The 22,595-nt window shown below is 43.6% G+C and overlaps 1 protein-coding gene across 1 annotated transcript; it reads right to left on the reverse strand.

The window, feature by feature from the left end:
- On the reverse strand, positions 1 to 15,975 carry ALDH3A2 (aldehyde dehydrogenase 3 family member A2; the record flags this gene model as incomplete). Its single annotated transcript, XM_084236663.1, is given in 11 exon segments — positions 1 to 20; positions 23 to 80; positions 911 to 1,146; positions 4,128 to 4,227; positions 5,583 to 5,749; positions 6,269 to 6,410; positions 8,285 to 8,402; positions 10,475 to 10,683; positions 12,558 to 12,643; positions 13,639 to 13,870; positions 15,823 to 15,975. Coding segments are annotated over 11 exon segments (1,521 nt in total).
- Between the last annotated feature and the right edge of the window lie 6,620 nt (positions 15,976 to 22,595).

The following is a 22,595-nucleotide window of genomic DNA, read 5'->3' on the forward strand; positions in this document are numbered from 1 at the left end:
TCACTGTTTACTGGAAAACACAGTCTGTGAACAGCCAGAAAAATCAACAGGGCCTTTCTCCTCAGCACAGCTTGGTATTTCTGAGAAAACCCAAATGATTTCAAATGCGACTGGTATCTCCAGTTCCATGAAGCTGTGTTAATGTAACATAAGCCAACCCCCTTTCAAATTTTAAATACAGATATGAAGACAGCTATTTCTATGACACACGTGCATTGTGCCTCTCTGCCAAGTCTAGTCTTCATGATGGAGCCCATTTTTTAATGGACCATCTCAGTTGGCTGGCTATGAGTACATTATTATTCCCCATACCATCTCAGCTTTCCCTGGCTTGGATATTCTCCTCCCCCCAGACACACTACCCACCTTAGGAAAGCAGCTATCACAAGGGTCTCTTAGCCAGCCCATGTCTGTAATAACTAATTATCAAAGGCAAACATGGCAGTCAACTTGTCTGCATCACCACCACTATCGTCCAAGATTCTCTCCTCCACGGCATGCTCATTTCATGCACATTCAAGAACAGAACAGAAACTGAAACACCAATGGCAAAAGGATAAGGGGGTTAGATAGCTCCAAATTCTGCAAGCAACTTCTAGACCAAAGGTTGGCAAACTTTTTCATTAAAAAAATTAGGCTTTGTAGGCCTAAATTCCCACAACTAACTCCCTTTTGCTATGTAACACAAAAGCAGTCAGAGATTATGAGTAAACAAATGGGTGCGACTGTGTCCCAAGAAGCTTCATTTATAGAAACAGTTGCTGGCCAGCAGGCAGCAGTTTGCCAACCTGGTCATAGCCTCGGAAAGTAAATGTAAAGACAGAGAATTCACAAAACGAAAGGTGCCCCCACGAGGAGAAGCACATCAGGCAGGCGCAAAGATGGCGCTGCATGAGCAGTGGAGACTTACCTTGACAAACACAGCGGCCACAATGCCCAGGAAAGTGAGTAACAGGAGACCGAGTTTTCCTTTGTTGAATCGTTTCAAGATGAAAAATTTTGCCCAATCCACCTTTGACTGGCTGTTGGGAGGATATCTGAGTTTGTTAGCACTTTCTCCCTTTAAACTTTTTACTAAACAGGGACGATGATGAGAAAAGGTATCAAAACTATGTTTTCCGTGATAAGCTCCCATCCCACTTGAACCTGAAATAAAAGGAACAGACAAAATAGGCTCCACTGTAGGTGACACAAGCTACACACTAGCAAAGGAATCCCACAGTTTCCCTGCTGCCTGGGATGCCCCGTGGAGCCTCCTGGCCAGCTCTATAAGAGACGCTTTTTAGGAATCGCTTCCCAGCATTCCAGTAAAGTGAAGACCTATCAAGTAGGATCGTTTCCAAGAGCAGCACGAGGAGCCACAGCTCTCTCTGGCATGGCTCTCCCTGATGCTGGCATTTAAAGGCATTCTATAAGTTAGTTTTCACCACAACCCTGCTGTGGAAAGCAGCATTATCCCCCAATGCTTTTTCCTCCAGAGAGGAAAAGAGAGCTTAACATGGTTGGATAAACCCACCCAAGTTATAAACACAAAGCCAGGTATGGCCTTTTACAACCTCTCCAGGTAGTTGAATTTCCTCACAGCCCACTCACCCCTTTCTTCTTCTAAGGTCCCAGAAATGACAACCTCCAGGACAGCAGGGCCTTGTAGCTGGTGACAGTAAGCAATGTAAAATCCCTGCCTTCTGAAAGAGCCATGTGCTGTGACAGTTTTCACGTCTCTAATCTATTTCGTGCGCTGGACAGAGGCATGTGTGTGGCCCAGTGGCAGAAGGCAGGGGCAACTTGGAGCTAGGCTGGGACCTCATTCAGGCAACAGTTGATGTTGCAGATAAATTGGCAATAAAATCTTATGCATTTTAGAAGAAAAATCTAAGCTACATGCCAAATTATTAATAGTGCTTATGCCTGGGAGATTCCCCTCTTTTTTACCACTTTTCCCTAAAAGGCCTATATTACATTTAGAAATAAAAGAAAAAAGCATTTCATTTTGGGAAAAAAAAATGTAAAAACCCCTTTGACACAGCAGTTATAGTGCTGGACATTTTTCCTAAGGAAATAATCAGAAACTGCACAAAAGATATATAAGAACCATTATACCACAAAGACCTGAAATGAAAAAGCCTAATAATAGGACTCAGTTAAGAAAACATACTGCATTCATACAACAGAACAATACGCAGTTCCTAAAATCACAGATGTTGCATGTACTAATACGGGTCATGTCACAGGACACTCTCACAGGCAGGGCAGAAAACAAGACACAACAGGATACAGTTTTTGAATAAAATATTCACACGTATGTGAATATGTGATGCACATAGATGCAAGGATAAGAAATTTAAGAACATGTACCAAAAGTTATCTTTATAGTGGGGTTTTTTATGGGCAATCAATATTTTTATTCTTTGGGCTCTTCTATCTTTTCTGAGGTTTCTTTAAAAACCTGTGTTCTTTTTGCATTTAGGGGGCAAAAGGTTTTCCTTTTGTTCTAAAAAAGAGTTAATGATGCCAAATGCTAACAAGTCATCAAGACAGCAACTGAACCAAGCAGGAACATCCAGCGGCTTGATGACAGCCCTCAGTGGCCATCATGTGTAAAGGGATCCTCAGGGTACAGGATCTAACCAAATCTTTTAAAATTTGAGGCAGTGAAAGTACAGTAACTTCACCTAAATCCCACAAATCATCCTTACTTTGAGTCACCACCTCTCCTCCACATGCATTCAATCCATCAGCAAATCCTGTTGCTTGACACCACCCCTACCTACTAAATATCCACACCCCTACCACCACCCTAGTCCAAGCCATCACCAGCTCCAGTCAGGTTCCTGCAATATCCCTTGACCTGCCTCTCCCCTCTTGGGCTTTACATATGCCAAGTACTGTGGTAGGTGCTGGTATTACATTTACATTCTAGAAAGAAACATATGCCAATCATGCAATGTCAGCCAGGGATTATAGGACAAGGGCAAGCTTGCCTTAACCGAGAACAGGTGTTCCTGCCAAACTGGGCCACCATTTCACTCCCATGGAATACTTGATTTATGCTATTACAGAGGGAGAGAATAAAGCAGGAGCTTTTCAGACAGCCACTTTCATTATTTGCTTTTTGCTATGAGAATTTTCATACATTCCTAATTCTGTAATATCTCTATTCTTCAACAGGAAGCCTACCACCTAGGTTCCAAAGACAAAATAAAAAGTTGAGTCAATTATCTTAGATGTCAAAGAGGCAGGCAGGACACATCCCAAAGAGAGCAGCAGGAACCAGCCTGTGTTCACAGAGCTTCAGCAGAATGAATATTTGCCTGCCTTCTCTAGAAGAGTCTTATTCTCAAGCTGTGAAACAATTCAAGGACAGCCCTCTCCCTGCAGAGGGGGCAGGAATTGAGAGCTACTCTATGTTACCCAGGGTAGGCAGTACAGGGCAACTGCAAACCTTCACACTGCTGTCTGCGCCAATATTCTGGGTTTGTCATTCACTTTAAAAAAAAAAAAAAGGGCTTTCCTGGTGGCGCAAGGGTTAAGACGCAACCTATGAAGCTAACCGCAGCCACTGCAGCAAGAGTTCGATCCCTGGCCAGTGAGCAACCCACATGGCGCAGCAGACCTCTCTTGCCTCGCCCACTGCTCCCCTCAGCAGTGTATTTCGGTCAATCTGTTCCCTTCTGTCTCTGGTGAATCCTCTCACCCCCCGCACCTCTGGCCTGTACCCCAGTTCTTGTATGCATAAATAAATAAATCTTTAAAAAAAAATAAAGAGACAGGGGGACTTTACTTATTAATTTAAGACCTGAATGTTGGCCAGGAAAATCCCATAAATCTGGAAACAGAACAACAAACAAGTAAGCCAGTGAAAAGAACAAAGTAATTATAAATCATGGTAAGTGCTGCTAAGGATGGAAAGTGGGTAGCAGGACAGGGATGAATCCCTCATCAGTAGGTCTGCTGGGCGGTAGGAAGACGACTTTAGGTGGGATTTCAGAGAAATCCCCTGTCAGGAAAGGGCAATCAAGCAGAGACCTGCAGAAGCAGCAACAGCAGCTTCCTCAACCACCTGGTGCAATGGTGCCTCTGGGATGTTTTTGAAACATTGACTGCAAACTGGCAAGAGGACTACTCACCCACTCCTCCAAAGGGCAAAGAACTGAGTGTAAAGTGCATGATGACATCGTTGACCGTGACACCACCGCTCGACGTCTCATCAATCATGCGTTTGACAAGCTGAGGAACAGAATAAGGCTCCAGGTCAGCAGTGCCTGAGACGCTCACTGTGAGCTCTCCAGAAGGAACTCCTGGCTGTGTACATTAGCAAGCTATTTGGGCTTGTGGATATACTTGAGGCAAGACCTGTTTACTCAATCACCATGGGGGGCTGGGCTACCCAAAATGGCAGCCAAGGAAGTCTTCCTTTAAAATAAGGGGACAGTTCATTAACATTTCTGTCTCTGCTCTAAATTATGGCATATGATTAGTAGCTATCATTTAGCTTTATGAATTGCCAACAAAATTTGAGATTTCAGACTTCCTATTTCTGAAGACATGGTTGGCCTTGTATCTCAATAGGCACAATGTCCTTTCATCTGGCTGCTAACAAGCCCTGAGAGTCCTTTGTAGAGAGTGTCAAAGAGGACAATAGTCATCACAAGTGACCCAAATGCTGGGAGGCACTCCCTACTGCCTTGCACCCTGGCTGGCACATTTTAGGCTTCAGTGTCCCTACCTATTTTCTATGGTCACCTGAAATTCCAACCATTGTTTACTAATAACCCAGTCCTACTGGGCCCCAAACATTGGGCTTAACTTCACATATCTGTTGCTATCTGTATCTCCATAGCATCACAAGCTCTAGAAGCTGCCATGTGATAGACTTTCTCTTCATTACAGTCAGAGACATTCCAGAACATGTTTGGTTTGTGGACTTATCAGACCTTAATTGGTGCCATCTTCCTCCTTCTAGTTTTCCCTTTCCCTTTCAGGAGCAGAGGGCTCCTGAACCTACCTTACCTTAAAGCCACTGTCCCTTAGCAGCAATCGGTCACTGTGATGTGAATGCATGCACCATGCAGTAAGTTGTGGTATGATGCAGCACAAGTTGCTAAACAGGCTGGTACAGTAATATGACTCTAACAACAAAGGAACCAACTGGAGAAGCTGAAGTCCTGGACATCACAACCACTTCCAGGATAGTCCCAGAAATCCCTGTTCCACACAGCCCCACCACAAAGGCTGTGAAAACTGTTACAGTAAGAGGGGAAGACTCTTACACACGAATGCCCCGAGGAATAACATCAGGGAAGCTTCTAGTGCTGGTACACATAAGTCTTCCAATTATAGGGGAGGTGTTTATAAACCAAAAAACTTGTGATACCCACCCCTGAAGACTCAGAACTAACCCCAGGGAGTATGGCAAAAGTTATCGTAATAACCCCAGGGCCTCGTTAACCAAGACAAGTCTGTAAGTTCAGCCTCACTTGATGGACTCTGGTATTACAAAAATAAATCATTTGCCTTACAGTAACTAAGGACATGATTTGTAACAGTGGCTTATGCTAATAAGCTATTCTCTTTAAGTTTACCTTATTGTTATGAGAAAACACATAGAAAGCCAGGGGCTTTTCACGTTCATTTATGAATTGTATGGCTTCATCTGCATTCTTCACAGGCACTATTGGAAGAATTGGTCCAAAAATTTCTTCTTGCATCACCTTGGTTTCAGGATTAACATCAGTAAGTATTGTTGGGGCTGAAAAAAAAAACCCACAAAAAACAAGCAAGGTGAAAATGTAAAAGTAAACAACAGAAATACAAGATTCATCTTACATTTATTTTATCAGGTCATCTCCCTACTGGAAAAAAAGGCCTAAGTATGTGAATGAACCGTGCAAATTAAATTGGTCTCCAAGCACATGAGTAGGATCTCTGTGCAAGAAGGGGGTGATATGTACATGGATATAGTCAATTCAGCACCCCTAAAATATTTACTACTTATCCCTTTACAGAAAGGAGCTTTGCACTATTTTATTGTTTTCTATATTCCCTGAGCTGGTATTCCTACCAGTCATAGATGACAGTAAAACCACTCAATATATATATATATATATAATAATCATCTTTTTAGAAGTTTATAAAAAAGACTGTATATAAAAAAGCAGTATCTAATAATTTTTCAAACATATATTTTATTTACTGTTAGTAAAGAGTGTTATTAAAAACTATCAAGCTGCCATTATCAAGCTGCCAGGTAAAGGTAAATTTCCATTACCTATGTAACGTGTGGCTTCGTCAGCCTCCCCACCAAAAGCTATCTTTTGTCCTTCAAGCAAACTTAATATCCTCTTAAAATGACGAAGATTGATGATCCTTTCATAATCAGGAGATTCTTTGATATTTTCTCCATAAAATTCCTGTTTAAAACAACAGTATGTAATTGTCACAAAAGGCCTGTATTTCTTTTTTTTTTTTAGATTTATTTATTTATTTATACAAGGACCGGAGTATAGACCAGAAGCGCAGGAGGGTGAGAGGATTCACCAGAGACAGAGAGGGGAACAGAACAAGCAGACTGACAAAATACACTGGTGAGGGGAGCAGTGGGCACAACAGAAGAGGTCTGCTGTGCCATGTGGGACCCTCACCGGCCAGCCAGCCGGGATCAAACCAGTGCTGCAGAGGCTGTGGACAGCTTCACAGTGCAGCGCTCAACCGCCTGTGCCACCAGGGGAGGCCCAAAAAGCCTGTATTTCAATTTAATAAGTACAAAACCTACTCACTTTCCCAAAACGATCTGGTTTATATCCTCATAGGAGCCAACACCCCACTCCCCAAGGACTGTTAAGAGGAGCAAAATCGTACTAAGTCTGAGCATTTTGGCAGGTCAAGGATACAAATTAAAGAGCACACACAAGTCCATCATTTTTCAGTTCCAGGGGGGTCATATGGGCCCCTGGGGTGAATGTGAGAAGATGTGGGGTAGATCTGCCCTCTCCTGAAATGAGCTGGGGAGTAGCAGCAGACATCTTATGGTGCAAAGCCTAAAATATTGACTACTTATCCCTTATAGGAAGAGTTCTGAGCTTTACATTGTCTTCTATCTTCTCTGGGTTGTTTTTTCTACCAGTCATAGATGATAGCAAAGCCGCTCAAAAAATTCAAAATACAGTTTGCTAAGTTAACCACCATAAAAGAACTCCCGAAGTCACACAATGCTTCTTCTGTACAACAAACACAAAATACTGAATGGCTACAATATTGCAAAGCCTTGTCAGAGCTCTTAATTTACTCTCAAATCAAAATGAACATCACTCACTCACCTGCCACCAACAGTCTCAAATCCACATGGTTAAGACTCACCAGGATTTGAGGAGAGTCTTTACGCCTACATCCTTCTTAAGAGATGTACAATTCCCACATTAAGACCCTTAGCACCTCATGCCCCAGTGACCCAGCCTGGAGTACTCTACTTTCCTAATAAATAACTTCATTCTCTGATCGTATTGGCTACTCTCAGTGTTCTTGATCCCTTCCTTCTGTGTTTAATTAGCACCGGTTGAGTAAACAATGATAGTTCCAATAATTTCTTCACCCAGGGGGTTTAAGGACTGTCCCCCTGCCCCCGCCAATGAACTCATTCACACTGGTGGGTCCCATTCCTTTCTTCCAATTAAAATCCCAGATGTCTTCAAGGCTTAACTCAGGACACTACCATGCAGTCTTCCTTTACTTCCTTATTAAACATCTTCAAACACCATGAAAGATTGATAACCATGTCAAGAATATACTAGAAACATATTTAATTAACTCACTTCTCCAAATCACTGACCTTCCTAAACCCTCCACCTACATAACAACTGACCTCACAGCAATGGCCAAAATATTGGGTTGTCAGAAAGTCATGATGTATATTTTCTATGCAAAAATGTGTCATGACTTTTCTGACAACCCAATACCAAGGGGCCTCTGATTATACCTCAAAGGACTGACAACATTCTCTCAAGACAAAACCCATGCTTAAATATTTTCAACCATATGCCACAACTAGTCAGTTGTTAACATCAATCAACTAGACAGTTCAAGTGGTTTAAACACAGACTAACCTCATTCCCAACAGACATCCTATGAAAAGTATACAGAGCATTTTTAAATAGCCAATAAATTCAGTCACATATGCTACTGGAATTTTCCTGGGGGGTGGATAAGGGAACAGAGATGCTCTCTGCAAATAGTTAGTCGGACTTCATATCTTAATGAAACCAAGGAATGAAATGTGTCAAATACAAACCTGCACAGTCTCCTTAATCTTCTGTACGATTTGACTCTGGAGAGATGGTTCACAGAGAATGTAGTCGGGAGCAATGCAGGTTTGACCACAATTCAAGTACTTCCCCCATGTTATGCGTCTGAGGTGAGGAAGAGAAAACCCAAATAACAATGTAACTCAGTCGACTATTTACTTATCACATACCGTTATACAGTTTGAAAGTTTCACAAGTAGCAAGATTACTTGGTAATCTTTATAATAAATAAAATACTTAAAAAAGCTTATCTCTAAATCAGTTGGTTGAACCTTAGAATGCATTTTTCAACTGATGTAAAATATTCTAAGGAGCAGGGAAGTTCTCACTCCATGTACAAAAAATAGTACTTTATAAGCACTGTAGCCCATGACTACTGCAGGAAAAGAGAAAGTCTCCCAACACCCTCCTTCTCCTCCAGCTCCATCAAGAGAATACTCTGGGGGGACTTAGAGTATGGTGGCACAGGGGTTAAAGACAGTGCTATCAAGTTATCACCAGCCACTGCAGCACGAGTTTGAAACCTGGCCAGGGAGCTAACCCACTGGCACAGCAGACCTCTCCTGTCTTGCCCGCTGCTCCCTTTAGCAGTGTATTTCAGTAGATCTCCCTGTTCAGTTCCCTACTCTCTCTGGTGAATTCTCTCAACTGCCCCTGCACCTCTGGCTTACACCCCAGTTCTTGTATGCATAAATAAATAAATCTTTTAAAAAAAAATAAAATCACATTATAAAAAAGAGAGAAAGAATACTCTGGATGCCAGGAGTTCCACACAGCTCTGCCTGTGCTGGTTGTGGCTTTAGATAATGCTAGCAAGATGTTCAGGTGTAAAGCAGAACAGCAGTCAGTCTCTAAGATCACCCTCTTCTAGGTGGAGCCCCTCCCCGCTTTGGGAAGTCATTCTCACATATGGAATGATGCACATGGCCTGAAAACTCATTATCTGAGGGTCTCATTGTAAGAGCAACAGTGAGGAGCAAGCTCGGAGCCAGTGCTGGTGCTCATAACCTACTCTATGATAGAAGGTAGAGCTTTCTAGATTCTACCTCTGAGGTCAATTTGGTGGTAGAAGGTAAAGCTTTTCAAATTCCACCTGCCAAATAGTGGCCAATAGGAAAAGGGGCAGAGCTGAGGCTGTTGGCAGTTAAAGCGCTGAGATTCTTTATCAGAAAAACTGAGGAGGTTTTTGGGCAATTAAACTGCTAGGGCTTTTGACCAGTTAAACTGTGGGACTTTTGGCAGGTAAGCTGCTAGGCTTCTGATGGTTAAACTGCCATCTGTGGAGAAGCCTCCAGCTTGCCATGTACAGCTTCTGTTTGTATCTCAGTCAATGCTCAGTGGACACCGTCTCGGGGAGGACAGACAGCACCTGGTCACTTGCCAGCCTGTGAATACTCTTCCCTATCCCTTTTTCGCACATCCTGTGTAAATTGATCCTGCTACTATTGTTTCACATGTGCCTGCTTTGCGTCATAAGCACATGGCTGAGGACCCATCACCCTAGTGATCACCCCCTGGGTTTGCTGGAATTTCATCATGCTTTGGCAATTATACTTCTACTTATTATGGCAACCTGGACCTTGACCTAACTCCCTATATGTCCTCTTTGCTCCCCACCTCTGAAGGGGAGAAAAAGCTATACACACAGTCAATTCTGGGTTTTGTCACTTCCTGGTAACTAAATCTGATTTAGCAGAGAACATGAAATCTTCTGCTTTCTGGTTCCCAGGTGCAAGATGTTATTCTCAGATAAAATAAGAGTAATATGGTTTTATCAACAAGGAAATTCAGTTAAGAAAGCAATATAATGTTCATGCTGTTAGGAACTTAAAGATTTTGTTAGGCATTATCTACTTTAGACATTTTCTTTGCATTATCTACTTCCTGTTTCATCTGCCAGCATAACCATACAATTTCTCACCAGATCTGTAATTTAGAAGAGACAAATCATTTTCATAATACCTAAGGAAAGCCACATTATCTCAAGACCTACTGTACATTTTTTTCAGACAATGGAACCACGAGACAATTTGTGAAAGAATTCTGTTACGCTTGAGAACACCAACCATGAAAACTTAAGAATACATAGGGTTCAATTGCAAAGAGAACACACTGACCTGTTGGGAAACTCTCCACTGTGCTCAGAAAACACCAGATAACCAAAGGGCGAATCTCACCTGCAGGCAATGTCCAAGTCACAATCTTTGTCAACATAACATGGACTCTTCCCTCCCAGTTCAAGAGTCACAGGGGTCAGATGCTTGGCGGCAGCTTCCATGACAATTTTTCCAACTGTAGTGCTTCCAGTATAGAAAATGTGGTCAAATCGCTGCCTCAGGAGCTGTGTGGTTTCCTCAACACCACCATTAATAACAACATACAGATCCTGAAAAAAGAAAAACATAAACACTACTAGCAGAGCTAAACTAACCCTACTACTTAACATGAACAATTTCTTCCCCATAGACATGTACTATGCAGGAAAACATGGAGACCGGGCCCTGTGAGGACCGAAGAGGAAGCTGACTGAGGACAAGGTGGGAATACTTTCAGTGTCTAATGGCATCTGAGAAACAACAAGCGACCTAGAGAGCCCAATGTTTTCCAATGAGCTCAGCGGTGAAAACAAAAAGGAGAACAATGGTTGAATATGACCAGGGAAACGCATGAAATTAAGGATGGGGATGGAAGCTGAGGATACTGGTGCAAAGGTGGCCATAATCAATGACCACAAGATAAGTCCCAGATGAACATCTTAATCTGAACATTTTCTCTATACACAAGACAGCTTGGGACTTAGTCTATAGCAGAAACTAAGTATTTGCTAAGTAAGTGCTCAGCAATGAGCAAGAGCACTCACTTTGGAAGTCAGATCTGGATTGAATCTGGGCTGTTACTCACTAGCTTCTGTGACCTTCAGCAATCTACTGAGTATCTCTGAGCCTCAGTTTCCTTATCTATTATTGCTTTGGACTGAACCTTTGTATGCCCTTTTATGAAAGAGAAATCTTGGGTAATAACAGCATGAAAAAAATGATGGAGAATAGATGGCACGGAAGGAAGACAGAGGGAATGTCCAGAAGATTCTGAGGTTAAAAAACAAACAATAAGAAACAAAGGATTCTGAGGTGTGGCAGGAAGTAAAAGTTGGCTTTGTAGACTCATGTTTCCATTTGACTTCCTACTAGTTAGGAGGGCTCATTCTCTTCATAGTTCAACTGCCCAACAGAGGTTTCAAGTTTTAACTTGCATATGGCTTAATCTACAGAGCATATGTGAGTGGGTCCCCAACAACCTAAGTGAGATGGTGCAAGCATTATTATCCCCATATGGACAATGAATAAAGAATTTACCCTTGATGAGGGGCAAAGCAGGACCTTTAAATCTCTATTCCTAATCCTACTCAACCCAGGACATCTCACTGTCTTCATCATCCTTCTGAACTAGATACAACAGCTACTAGAACAATTAGTAAAATTGTTTTGTGAGCTGCCTTAACAGTGATAAGACAACAGAGACCATTATTATTCTAAGAGCCAGACTTGGCGTCTAGACTATTACAAATTAATGTGTACAATTTCAGGTATGAAATTTTAAAGTTGCCTTTCAATGAAAGCTAAATGAAGAGTCTTGCTTGCAGCAATTTCATGTAAAACTAAGTAGTCCCAACTTGATGGGGGCATCATAAACTTCATCCCTAGAAGGGCATGAAACTATCTGATTTGGGCAGAGATGAGCCACCCTATGGATGAGATCATATCCTTTGTTCAGCTTTTGATACTCTTTAATACCAGCACCTTAATACTAAATGAAAGAGGCCATTTTCTTTCTGTAATTCTCATGCTAACAAACACGCCCACTTTAAAAGCAGAAGTGTTCTTATATAACCAAACCCCATTTTGACAAGAGGTTATCAGTATCCAATACAGTACCAATTCTCATTAAATAATTCACTTCATGAATAGACCTAAAATTATGTTAGCTCAAACAATGGTTACTCCAAAATGACAAACAGCAGAAGAGTATGGCTGTGGTAAAATAGCAGGTGTTCCTTTGAAGCCATGGGCCTAAATATATTGTGTAACCATAACAGTTGAGCCATTCCACAGTTTATTTTGGAGCTTAAAGTCTTTGGACTAAGTCAATACAGGCTTAATGGAATGAAACCAAATCCCCAAGTAGTCAGTGACATGGAAAAATACAAAGATCAAATGTGTGTTCCCCACAATAAATACGCATGTTGAATCGAGAAGCTCTTACCTGATCTATATATTGAGGGAGGAGCTTAGCCAAGATATTGGCTGTATTTTCACTTAGTTCAGAAGGCTTGATAATCACAGCATTTCCTAAACAAAGCAAAAAGCAGAACAGTATCATCTAAAACTTGAATAACTTCAATAGTGACCAAAACATTGTTCGTGTGAGAAGTATAGGCAGGGTAAACACTCCAATTATTTCTCCAGTTCTGAATTCTGCTCATCCTCAAAATAAACATAAAAGCTCATCTTACTTTCTCTTCCTTTTTACTTTTTCTCATTATCTTCAAGTCATTAACAACAGGCTCTATCAGTCTCACCAGTCCTCCAGTTTTCTCTCACTTTTCTCATCTGTCCTTGGAAGGATCAGGCAAACAAGTTATGTCAAGATAAAACTGTTGATCTGGATCTCAAAGAAGTGACAAAATAATCTGTTGGCAATTTCTATATAGTCAACCTAGCATTATCCCCTTCTTTGAATGAGGAAACCAGTCAGACAGAATCAAACCACTTATTTACAATCAGAACTGGCAACTGAAACCACATTAGACTATGAATGCCTGACTCCAAATATCTGGACTCAGATGCCTCTATACTCTCACAAGTTCATTCCCTGTGTGCTTCAAAAAATAGTCACCACACAAATCTCCTCTAGAGTCCATTTTAAAAAATATTCATGCTGGGGGCCTCCCTGGTGGCACAAGGCGTTAAGACACAACCCATGAAGCTGTCCGCAGTCTCTGCAGCATGAGTTCAATCCCCAGGCGGCCAGGGAGCAACCCACATGGCGTAGCAGACCTCTCCTGACTCACCCGCTGCTCCCCTCGGTGTATTTCTGTCAATCTGCCTGTTATGTTCCCCTCTGTCTCTGGTGAATCCCCTCACCCCCTGCACCTCTGGCCTGTACCCCAGCTCTTGTATGCATAAATAAATAAATCTTTAAAAATATAATAAAATAAAAAATATTCATAAATTCTCAATACATTGCCAATGTAAACCCAGGCAAACATCACTATCCTTAATTTACAACCAATGAGAGGGTAAGTCCCAATAAAAAGATATAAAGATATATGCTAACACCAGACCTGCAGCAATGGCTCCTATCAGAGGCTGAATGACAAGAACAAGGGGATAGTTCCAAGCTCCAATAATCAGTACAACTCCCAGGGGCTCTGGTTGAACATAAGCCTCATCCATCATCGTGAGCAGGTTCTTCTTAGCTGGTTCAGCAGTAACCCATTCAGGAAGCTTCTCCATGACAAGATCAATTTCTCCAAGGATGGTAATAATTTCATGACTGTATGCATTGAATTCACTCTGTTATTAAAGAATCACAGTTAACCTTGCAGAAGTGTGACACACTGAGCTCTAAACATCTAGGACCTCAGGGCAAGTACATCTACAGTGACAATTGGCATTATCAGACTGGCTGGTCTGATATTCAGATTCCTTCTGCAACCTCCAAATCCTCAATAAGGACATGTTAACTCCCAGATATATTTAATTCCTCCAATACCCTTCTGACACAAACCATTTAACCTAGACTTAAATGTTGCCTCTTACTGGAAGAGTTCCCTGATGGATAGTGGTCTGCCTTGATCATACCTTATAAACCATAGTAACTGTGCTTTTGATTTGTATCTTAGTATTTCACCCACAATATACTATTTTTTAATTATATTCACATTTTATGCATGTTTTGCTTAATTGCTATGTATGTTTTGTTTCCCAAATAAATTTTAAAACTTCAGGGGCAAGAAATTTACTATATTTCTTCAGTGATCCTACATATACACATATTCACACAAACAATCTGACACTTATAGAACAAATGATTCAAACTTCTTAAGTATCTTACTTTTATCACTTCCTCTTCAAAAGTGATATAAAGGAAATTTTATAGTTAACCATTGTAATTACTGATACTGAAGTTACTACTCTGATTGGGGAGTAGTAGGGAAGAGAGACAAAGCCAGAGCAAGGCCTTATTATTCTTGGAACGAAAATTAAAAACAGGGCCTTCCTGGTGGCACAGGGGTTAAGCACAGCACTATGAAGCTGTCAGCAGTCTCTGAAGCACAAGTTCGATCCCCTGGGTCCAGGGAGCTACCCATAGGGTACAGCCTGGTCCCTTGGCTGCTCCCCTCAGCAGTGTAGTTCAGTCAGTCTGCCTATTCTGTTTCCCGGCTCTGTCTCTGGTGAATGGTCTCACCCCTAGCACCTCTGGCCTGTACCCCAGTTCTTGTATGCATAAATAAATAAATCTTTTTTAAAAATTGCAAAAAAAAATTAAAAACATAACGATAATATAGCGAAATATATTTACATCGTAAACACTACTTCAAACCTCGCTACTCATAGCATGGTTCTGTTGTAGAGCAACCCCGATACAAAACTGGGTGCCTGACTGCGGGTCCTCACCCGCGCGCTTAAAAGGACTTATCAATGCTCTACTGCAGGCACACGTGAAAGGTTAATAAAAGGTTTATTTACAAGGGAAGGGGAAATGAGGACATGTGCCACCCTCCCCTTGGTGGTGATGGGATTTGTCTTTCCCAATGTCCTGATGGCTTTAGTCTGGAGTGGGGGTGGAGTCCACAAAGCCTGTATGAGATTATCTCAGGACATTCTTTCCCCTTAACAGTTCCAAAACAGGTAGCCTGGTACCTCCTGGGAGCTCGTTAGAAATTTTTAATCTCAGACTCCTTTCCCAGCCCAAGTGAACCATAATTTGCAATTTAACAAGATCTCCAGATGATTCCCCAGCTCACTATAGTTTGCGGAGCACTGAGCTAAAACAAAACAATTAAGGGGAATTTGGGAGCAACAATGACAACCCAAAAAACCCCTCTGTCTACAAAAGCAAAAATAAAGTTAAAAGGCAATAAATAGACCCGGAGAAAATTATCCGCAATATATTAAATTACAGTAACCCAGAATTAACAAAATTCCTCCAAATAAGGAAAAGGGTCATAGATGCAACAGAAAAACAGGCCAGAGCACAAAAAGTAATTCACACGAAGAGGAATTCCCGGGCCAGAAACATGCACTTCTGTGTCTGCCAGAAGAAACACGCACAACAGGACTGGCTAAGCAAGGTAAGATGATCGGCCAAGCCAGGGGAAACGTGTGCTTTAATCCGCACTGTTCTATATAATACTCCCACAATGCTTGCATAATCAAAAAATTTAAAAATGCAAAAGCTCAAGGGGAATGCGGTCCTCAAGTGGGGCGTGGGGGTGGTGCAGGCTCCTCCCCCGCGCGCGTACTTTGCACAGGTCAGCACCGACAGCCGCCAGGATGTCCTTCTCGCGCTCCTGCATCATCCTCCGCAGGGCCTCGAGCTGCTGCAGCCGGAATCCCAGGGGGCGCGACCGGCCCGACCGGAACGCGTCTCGAACCCGCTGGACTTCGCGCTCCATGGCCTTGTCCTAAGGCGAAAGGGGAAATCGGGAGGCGCCGCCCGGCAGCGGCGGGCGTGATGAACGCCCTCGCGGGCGGGGACCCTCTTCTCTGTCATCCCTCCCGCCGACCCCGAGCGGTACCTGGCTGGCGTGCTTACAGCGCCGTCGCGTCCTCTACAACCGCCGGCCTCCAACTGCCGGATCCCGACGCCGCGGGGTCGGCCTCACCCGGAGCCACGCGCCGATTGGCCGGGGCTGGTCACGTGACACCCACGGCGCGGGGTGGGGACACCCCGGCCCCGCCTGCGCAGCAGCCGCCCTCTTCCTGACTTCTGACGGCTGCGGGACCAGGGGTCTGTGGCCCGGGGAGGCTGCGCGGGGTGGGGTCGCGGTGCGTCCCGGCCCGAGGAACGAGCTGGTGAGAGGAGCCTCCGGGTGGTTCCAGGACCCGGGGTGAGGCGTCCCCGAGAAGTGCGTGGAGAACGAAAGGCTGAGGCGCTGAAGAAAACAAAACAACAGTCAAAAAGCTCCCGATAGCCTGAGGAAGCGCGGCCCTAGCACAGAGATGCTCGGGAAAGGGCTCGTCCTCCCTCCTCCAGCCTGTAGTAATCAGACGTGGCAAAACAAACATCAGGGAGACCCGGGGCCACCTAAGGCGCAGGGCGTTGCCTCAGCGAATGTGGAGCGAGGGCGCCATCATCCAGCGCTGCCTAATCTCTGGGGCCCCGAAGCTGACGCCTCTCCTCCTCCAGGTCAGTTGCCCCAGCTCCTTCCCGCACTCTCAGTTGCCCCCTCTTGAAGCAGCATGGGTAGATTTCAAGACTCTCCTCCCTAAACAAAGGGGAAGATAAACAGCTGGGACTACAACAAACTTAAAAGCTTCTGTACAACAGAAGAGACTGTAATCTAAAGGAAGAGACATCCTGCTGAATGGGAGAGCGTATTTGCACACCATGCAACAGGTAAGGAACAGATACCTAAGATCTGCAAAAGAACTTACGCCAAGCAAACAACCCAGTCAAAAAATGGGCAGTACTAAAAGGACACCTCTCCTAAGAAGAAATGCAAATGGACAAACTGTTCACCATCACATGATCAGGGAAATGCAAATCAAAACTGTAATAGGGTGGTCCCCAGGAAAGGGGGAGGTTCCCAGCCCCACCCAAGGGAGGGTGGAGCTGAGCAGGAAGAGGAGAAGCAGCAGAAGAGACTGAGGAAGGAAGCAGGATGGAGCCAGGAGACCTGGAAGAGGCGCATGGAGCCTAGAGACACGTGGAGAAACTGTGCTTGTCTTTTGGTCATGGACTCAGTGACACAGATGTGGGTGAGACCCGTGGGGAGGTGACAATGGCAGCTTTTATCTTGATGTTGATTTTGCTCTTTTCCTTCCGGACTTGTCCGGTTGTTGGTGACCCTTTTCTGTGGGTCCCCACTGGAAGATGCTTTAGACTTTTAGCAGGCTTTGGGGCCTTGTTCTGGGCCGGATCCCATATGGATGGACTTTTACCCACGAGGGGACGGGTAACTTTGGGTGCTTCATTTAGAAACTAGACTCTTTGCCTTACCTGTATTGTTTCCTAGTTTTATTAAAGTTCCTTCCCATTAGTCTCATGTGTTTTGTGTTGATGCGGTGGATGACAGAACCCATTTAGAATAGGCAGGTTTGCGGGGCTTGGGCTGCCCCTCTCCCTGTCCTATAACAAAACCACAATTAAATACCACCTGACACCAATGAGAATAACTCACATTAAAAAAAAACAAACAGGGCCTCCCCGGTGGCGCAGAGGTTGAGCGCTGGGTTGCGAAGCTGCCCGCAGCCTCTGCAGCGCCTATTCGATCCCTGGCTGCTCCCCGGCCACCGGAGGAGGGTCCCACATGGCGCGCAGACCTCTCCTGCCGCCCGCTGCTCCCCTCAGCAGTGTGCTTCTGTCCTTCTGCCTGCTCTGCTCCCCGCTCTGGCTCTGGTGAATTCTCTCACCCTCCCATGCTTCTGACTGTACCCAGTGCTTGTATAAATAAAAATAAATCTTTAAAAAAAAAACAAAAAACTGGAAACAACAGATACTGGCAAGGATGTGGAGAAAAAGGAACCCTATTACACTGATGGTGGGAATGTAAACTGGTCCAGCCACTCTGAGAAGCTGTGTGGAGTTTCCTCAGAACACTAAAAATAGGGCCTCCCTGGTGGCGCAAGGCGTTGAGAGACAACCTATGAAGCTGTCCACAGCCACTGCAGCAGGGTTCCATCCCTGGCCAGAGGGCAACCCACATGGTGCAGCAGATCTCTCCTGATTCACCCGCTGCTACCCTCAGCAGTGTATTTCAGTTGATCTGCCTGTTCTGTTCCCCACTGTCTCTGGTGAATCCTCTCACCTCCGTGCCTCTGGCCTGTACCCCAGTTCTTGTATGCATAAATAAATAAATCTGTAAAAAAAAAAAAAAACCCACTAAAAATAGATCTGCCATATGATCCAGTGATGGCACTCCTTGGAGTCTACACAAAAAACACTAATTTGAAAGGAAACTTCACTCCTGTGTTTGTTGCAGCACTATTTACAATAGCCAAGATATGGAAACAATGCAAATGCCCCAAAACAGATGAATGGATCAAAAAGTTATGGTCATCTACACAATGGAATGCTACTTACTGATCACAAAAGACAGACTCATGCCACTTGTGGCAGCATGGATGGAACTGAAAGGGATTATGCTAACCAAAATAAGCCAGAAGAAAAAAGATAAATGTCAGATGGTTTCACTTATATATAGAATATGGAGAAAACTGAATAAAAGGTCAAGAAAAAAAGACAAAACTTGCAGGCTGACCATAGATCTTTGCCATACAGCAAGGAAGGGTGAGTAAGTAGGTCAAAACAGGAGGGAAGAACACCAGGGAATATGGTGATGGTTTACAGGTGATATGGTCGTAGGAGAACTATGGGTTATATACCTGAGGGAAGAAATCAAATACTGTACAAAAATGAACAATGATGTTAAAAAGAAAAAAAAGGAGGGGGGTGTCCTCCCAGGTTAGTGCCCTGAGGGCAGGAAGCCATGCCTCCATTTGTTCTCGATGTTAGGCAGCAGTGTAGGAACATCATCATCGCCAATCCATCCATGGCTGCAGATCGCTCCCCAGCTACCATGTCAGTTTCTGCTCCTCTTTATAGCAGATTGGAAACTTACTCAACTCAGATTTTTCTCCCTATTTTTTGGTTGCCAAATGAAGTAATTCTCCTATCTCATTTTACTCATTTCAGAAATAGTTGATACAACTGACCATTGTTATAGTCTGGAGATCTTTTCTTGGCTTATTTCCCATTATGATGTAGTCTTCCTCTGCTTGTCTTTTTACCTCCCTGACTAAGTCCTCTGGGTTTTCTTTTGCTGAACCTTTCTCCCCTTTCTGGCCTCTTTAGTGTTCTGCTGTCCTAGGGCTTACTCCTATGACCTCTTCTCTTTTCACAGTCACTCGCTCATCTATGATCCCTTGGATGGTGGTCAGAGAAGGCTTTAAATTCCATCTCCAGTCCCACTCTTACCTCTGAACTCCATGGATACTTTCAACTACATCTTATTGATCACTGTTTGAATTTATAGTAGGAACCTTAAAGTTAACTTTAGATAAAATTATGGTTTATCCTCCATCGAACAACTAAAATGTACACCTTCTCCAGTGTCCCCATCTCATTAAATAATAACACAGGAGGGTGTTCTTCCCTCTTGTTACTTAGAACAAGATACTGGGAATCATCCTGGACTCTTTCCTTTGGGCCTATCTTCAAAAAGTATATATTGAATCCAACCACTTCCTCCCTAGTTCAAGTCATAGTCACCTGTGCTATGCATATAGCACAAGTCCCACTGGATTCCCTGCTTCTTCTCTCAACTCTCTGGAGGTTATTTATCTTTCACTGTTCAGTTCTACATGTGCCCTTTTATAATCTTGTGTCACATGGGCTCAGAGTATATAAATTCCTTTCTCCAGGTTCTTATGCCACCGTGCTTCCAATACAATTCTACCACTTAGAGGCAGGAGTGGGAAATCAGGCAGAAGGAGGAGGAGCAAAAATAACTTTCTGCCTCTGGACTCAATAATGTAGTAGTTGCTGGCCATTTTGAGTGGAAGTAGAGATAGGATGATTCCTGACTAACAGTTTGTTCATTGGTTAAAGAGAAAAGACTGCAGGTGAGCAGGCTTCTTACATCACAGGGAAAATGTGTAGCCACCAACACATACCAAGTCTTCAGGCTAAATTTCCTAAGGGTTACCTGTGCTTGGCAGGCCAACCATGTAATGCCAGTATCTAGAACTGAGTCCCAAGGTTTAAATTAGGCCAGAGTTCACCATAGTATAGCCAATTATCTTTTTGATAAGATATGATACAGAAAAGTGACTTTTTTTTTTTAAACTCTGAGCTGACAAACATTATGTAAGGGACTAGATAAACTAAGATATAAATCATGCTACAAATTTTAAAAATAGTGAAAAGAACTCCAGTATTAAAATATGACAATAATCAGCATAATCTAAGGTAAATTTATCTCTGAGGAGCAAAGAATTGCTTCTCCCACTACAGATAAGATGTGGGGATTTCAGTGCCTTCCTGGTGGGCCTACAGGTTAAGTCTCAGTGCTACCTTAAGTCTCAGTGCTACCACCAAGACAGCCTGAGTTTGATCTGGGCCAGGGAGCTGACCCTCATGGCGCAGCAGACCTCCCCAGTCTTGCCTGCGGCCCCCGTCAACAACGCATTTCATTAGATCTGCCTGTGCTTCTCTCCACTCTGTCCCTGGTGAATCCTCTCACCCCCCTGCACCTCTGGCCTGTACCCACAGCAGACCTCTCCTGTCTTACCCACCACTCCCCTCAGCAGTGTATTTCAGTAGATCTGCCTGTTCTGTTTCCCACTCTGTTTCTAGTAAATCCTCTCACCCACTACACCTCTGGCCTACACCCCAGTTTTCTTTTTTTTTTTTTTTTTTTTTTTTTTAATATTTTATTTTTTTTTTTATTTTTTTTTTTTTAAGATTTATTTATTTATTTATTTATTTATTTATTCAAGCACTGGGCACAGTCAGAAGCGTGGGAGGGTGAAAGAATTCAACAGCGCCAGAGAGGGGAGCAGAGCAGGCAGAAGGACCGAAGTACACTGCTGAGGGGAGCAGCGGGCGGCAGGAGAGGTCTGCGCGCCATGCGGGACCCTCCTCCAGTGGCCGGGGAGCAGCCAGGGATCGAACCGGCACTGCAGAGGCCGCGGGCAGCTTCGCAACCCAGCGCTCAACCGCTGTGCCACCGGGGAGGCCCTACACCCCAGTTTTCTACACAAAAATTAAAGTGGAAAATGTCAGACTGACCTGTTGATTAGCTGAAGTTGGGACATAGCCTGTAGATTGAAAGTTTCAAGGAACAACTGGTAACTCTCAAGCCCACATACCTGATTCATGTATCCCAGCTGACTGTATCCCTTGCTTTAGACAAAAAATATTATGTTGCCTAAACTCTCAGGGCTCAGACTTTGGAGAGAGCTCCTCTGGGCCCACCAGTGTAAATAAAGAACTTCCCTCCTTCTGAGTGCTGCCTGGTTACCTGACAGAATCCTGCATAATGAAATAAAATAAATATAATCTTTTTAAAAATGTGGGGATTTCTTCAAAATAATCTATTGTGATTCTACTGGAACAGTTGCCAAGAATTTGACACTTTACTAAATGTTGAACAGTCTATCAGTTAGAACATGAATTGGTAGTGTTTTGTTGGGCATACTTAAAAACCACAACCAAATCCCTTAACAGAACAAGGTTATTTTTTTTTTAAAGATTTATTTTATTTATACAAGAGCCGGGGTACAGGCCAGATGCACGGGAGGGTGCGAGGATTCACCAGAGACAGAGTGGGGAACAAAACAGGCAGACTGATGAAACACACTGCTGAGGGGAGCAGCGGGTGAGACAGAAAAGGTCTGTTTGCCATGTGGGTAGCTCCAAGGCCGGCGGGGATTGAACCGGCACTGCAGATGCTGCGGATAGCTTCACAGTGCGGCATTCAACCGCCTGAGCCACCAGGAAGCCCACGGTCATATATTTAAGTAACCAAAGAGAGGACTAGGCATTCTTTTACCACACTCCCAAGTTGATTTTGAAAAATATGTACTCACTGATTAAGGAAACTATGGGCCGGATGAAATTACCACTGCAGGTAAAGAACAAGTTAGTTCTTTAATGTAGACTGGTAATGTTAGTATGCATGCCCACATACTCTTCCTAACCTCCCCCTTCTTTGTTTTTTTATTTTTTAATTTTTTTAAAGATTATTTATTTATACATACAAGAGCAGGGATGTAGGCCAGGGTGGGAGTGACAGGATTCACCAGAGACAGAGTAGGGAGCAGAACAGGCAGATTGACTGAAATACTCTGCTAAGGGGAGCAGTGGGCAAGTCAGGAAAGGTCAGCTGCGCCATTTGGATCAGCTCCCTGGCCTGGGACTGAACTGGCACTGCAATGGCCACAGATAGCTTTATAGTACTGAGACTTAACCCCTTGCGCCACCAAGGAAGCCTGGCTTGGATTTTGATTTTGCTGTTTTTTTCCCAGAGTTGCCTGGCTCCTTCTGCCCCTTTCCTATGCTTCCCACCAG

The sequence above is a fragment of the Talpa europaea genome (genome assembly GCF_964194135.1).
Source record: "Talpa europaea genome assembly, chromosome: 7".
Lineage (NCBI taxonomy): Eukaryota > Metazoa > Chordata > Mammalia > Eulipotyphla > Talpidae > Talpa > Talpa europaea.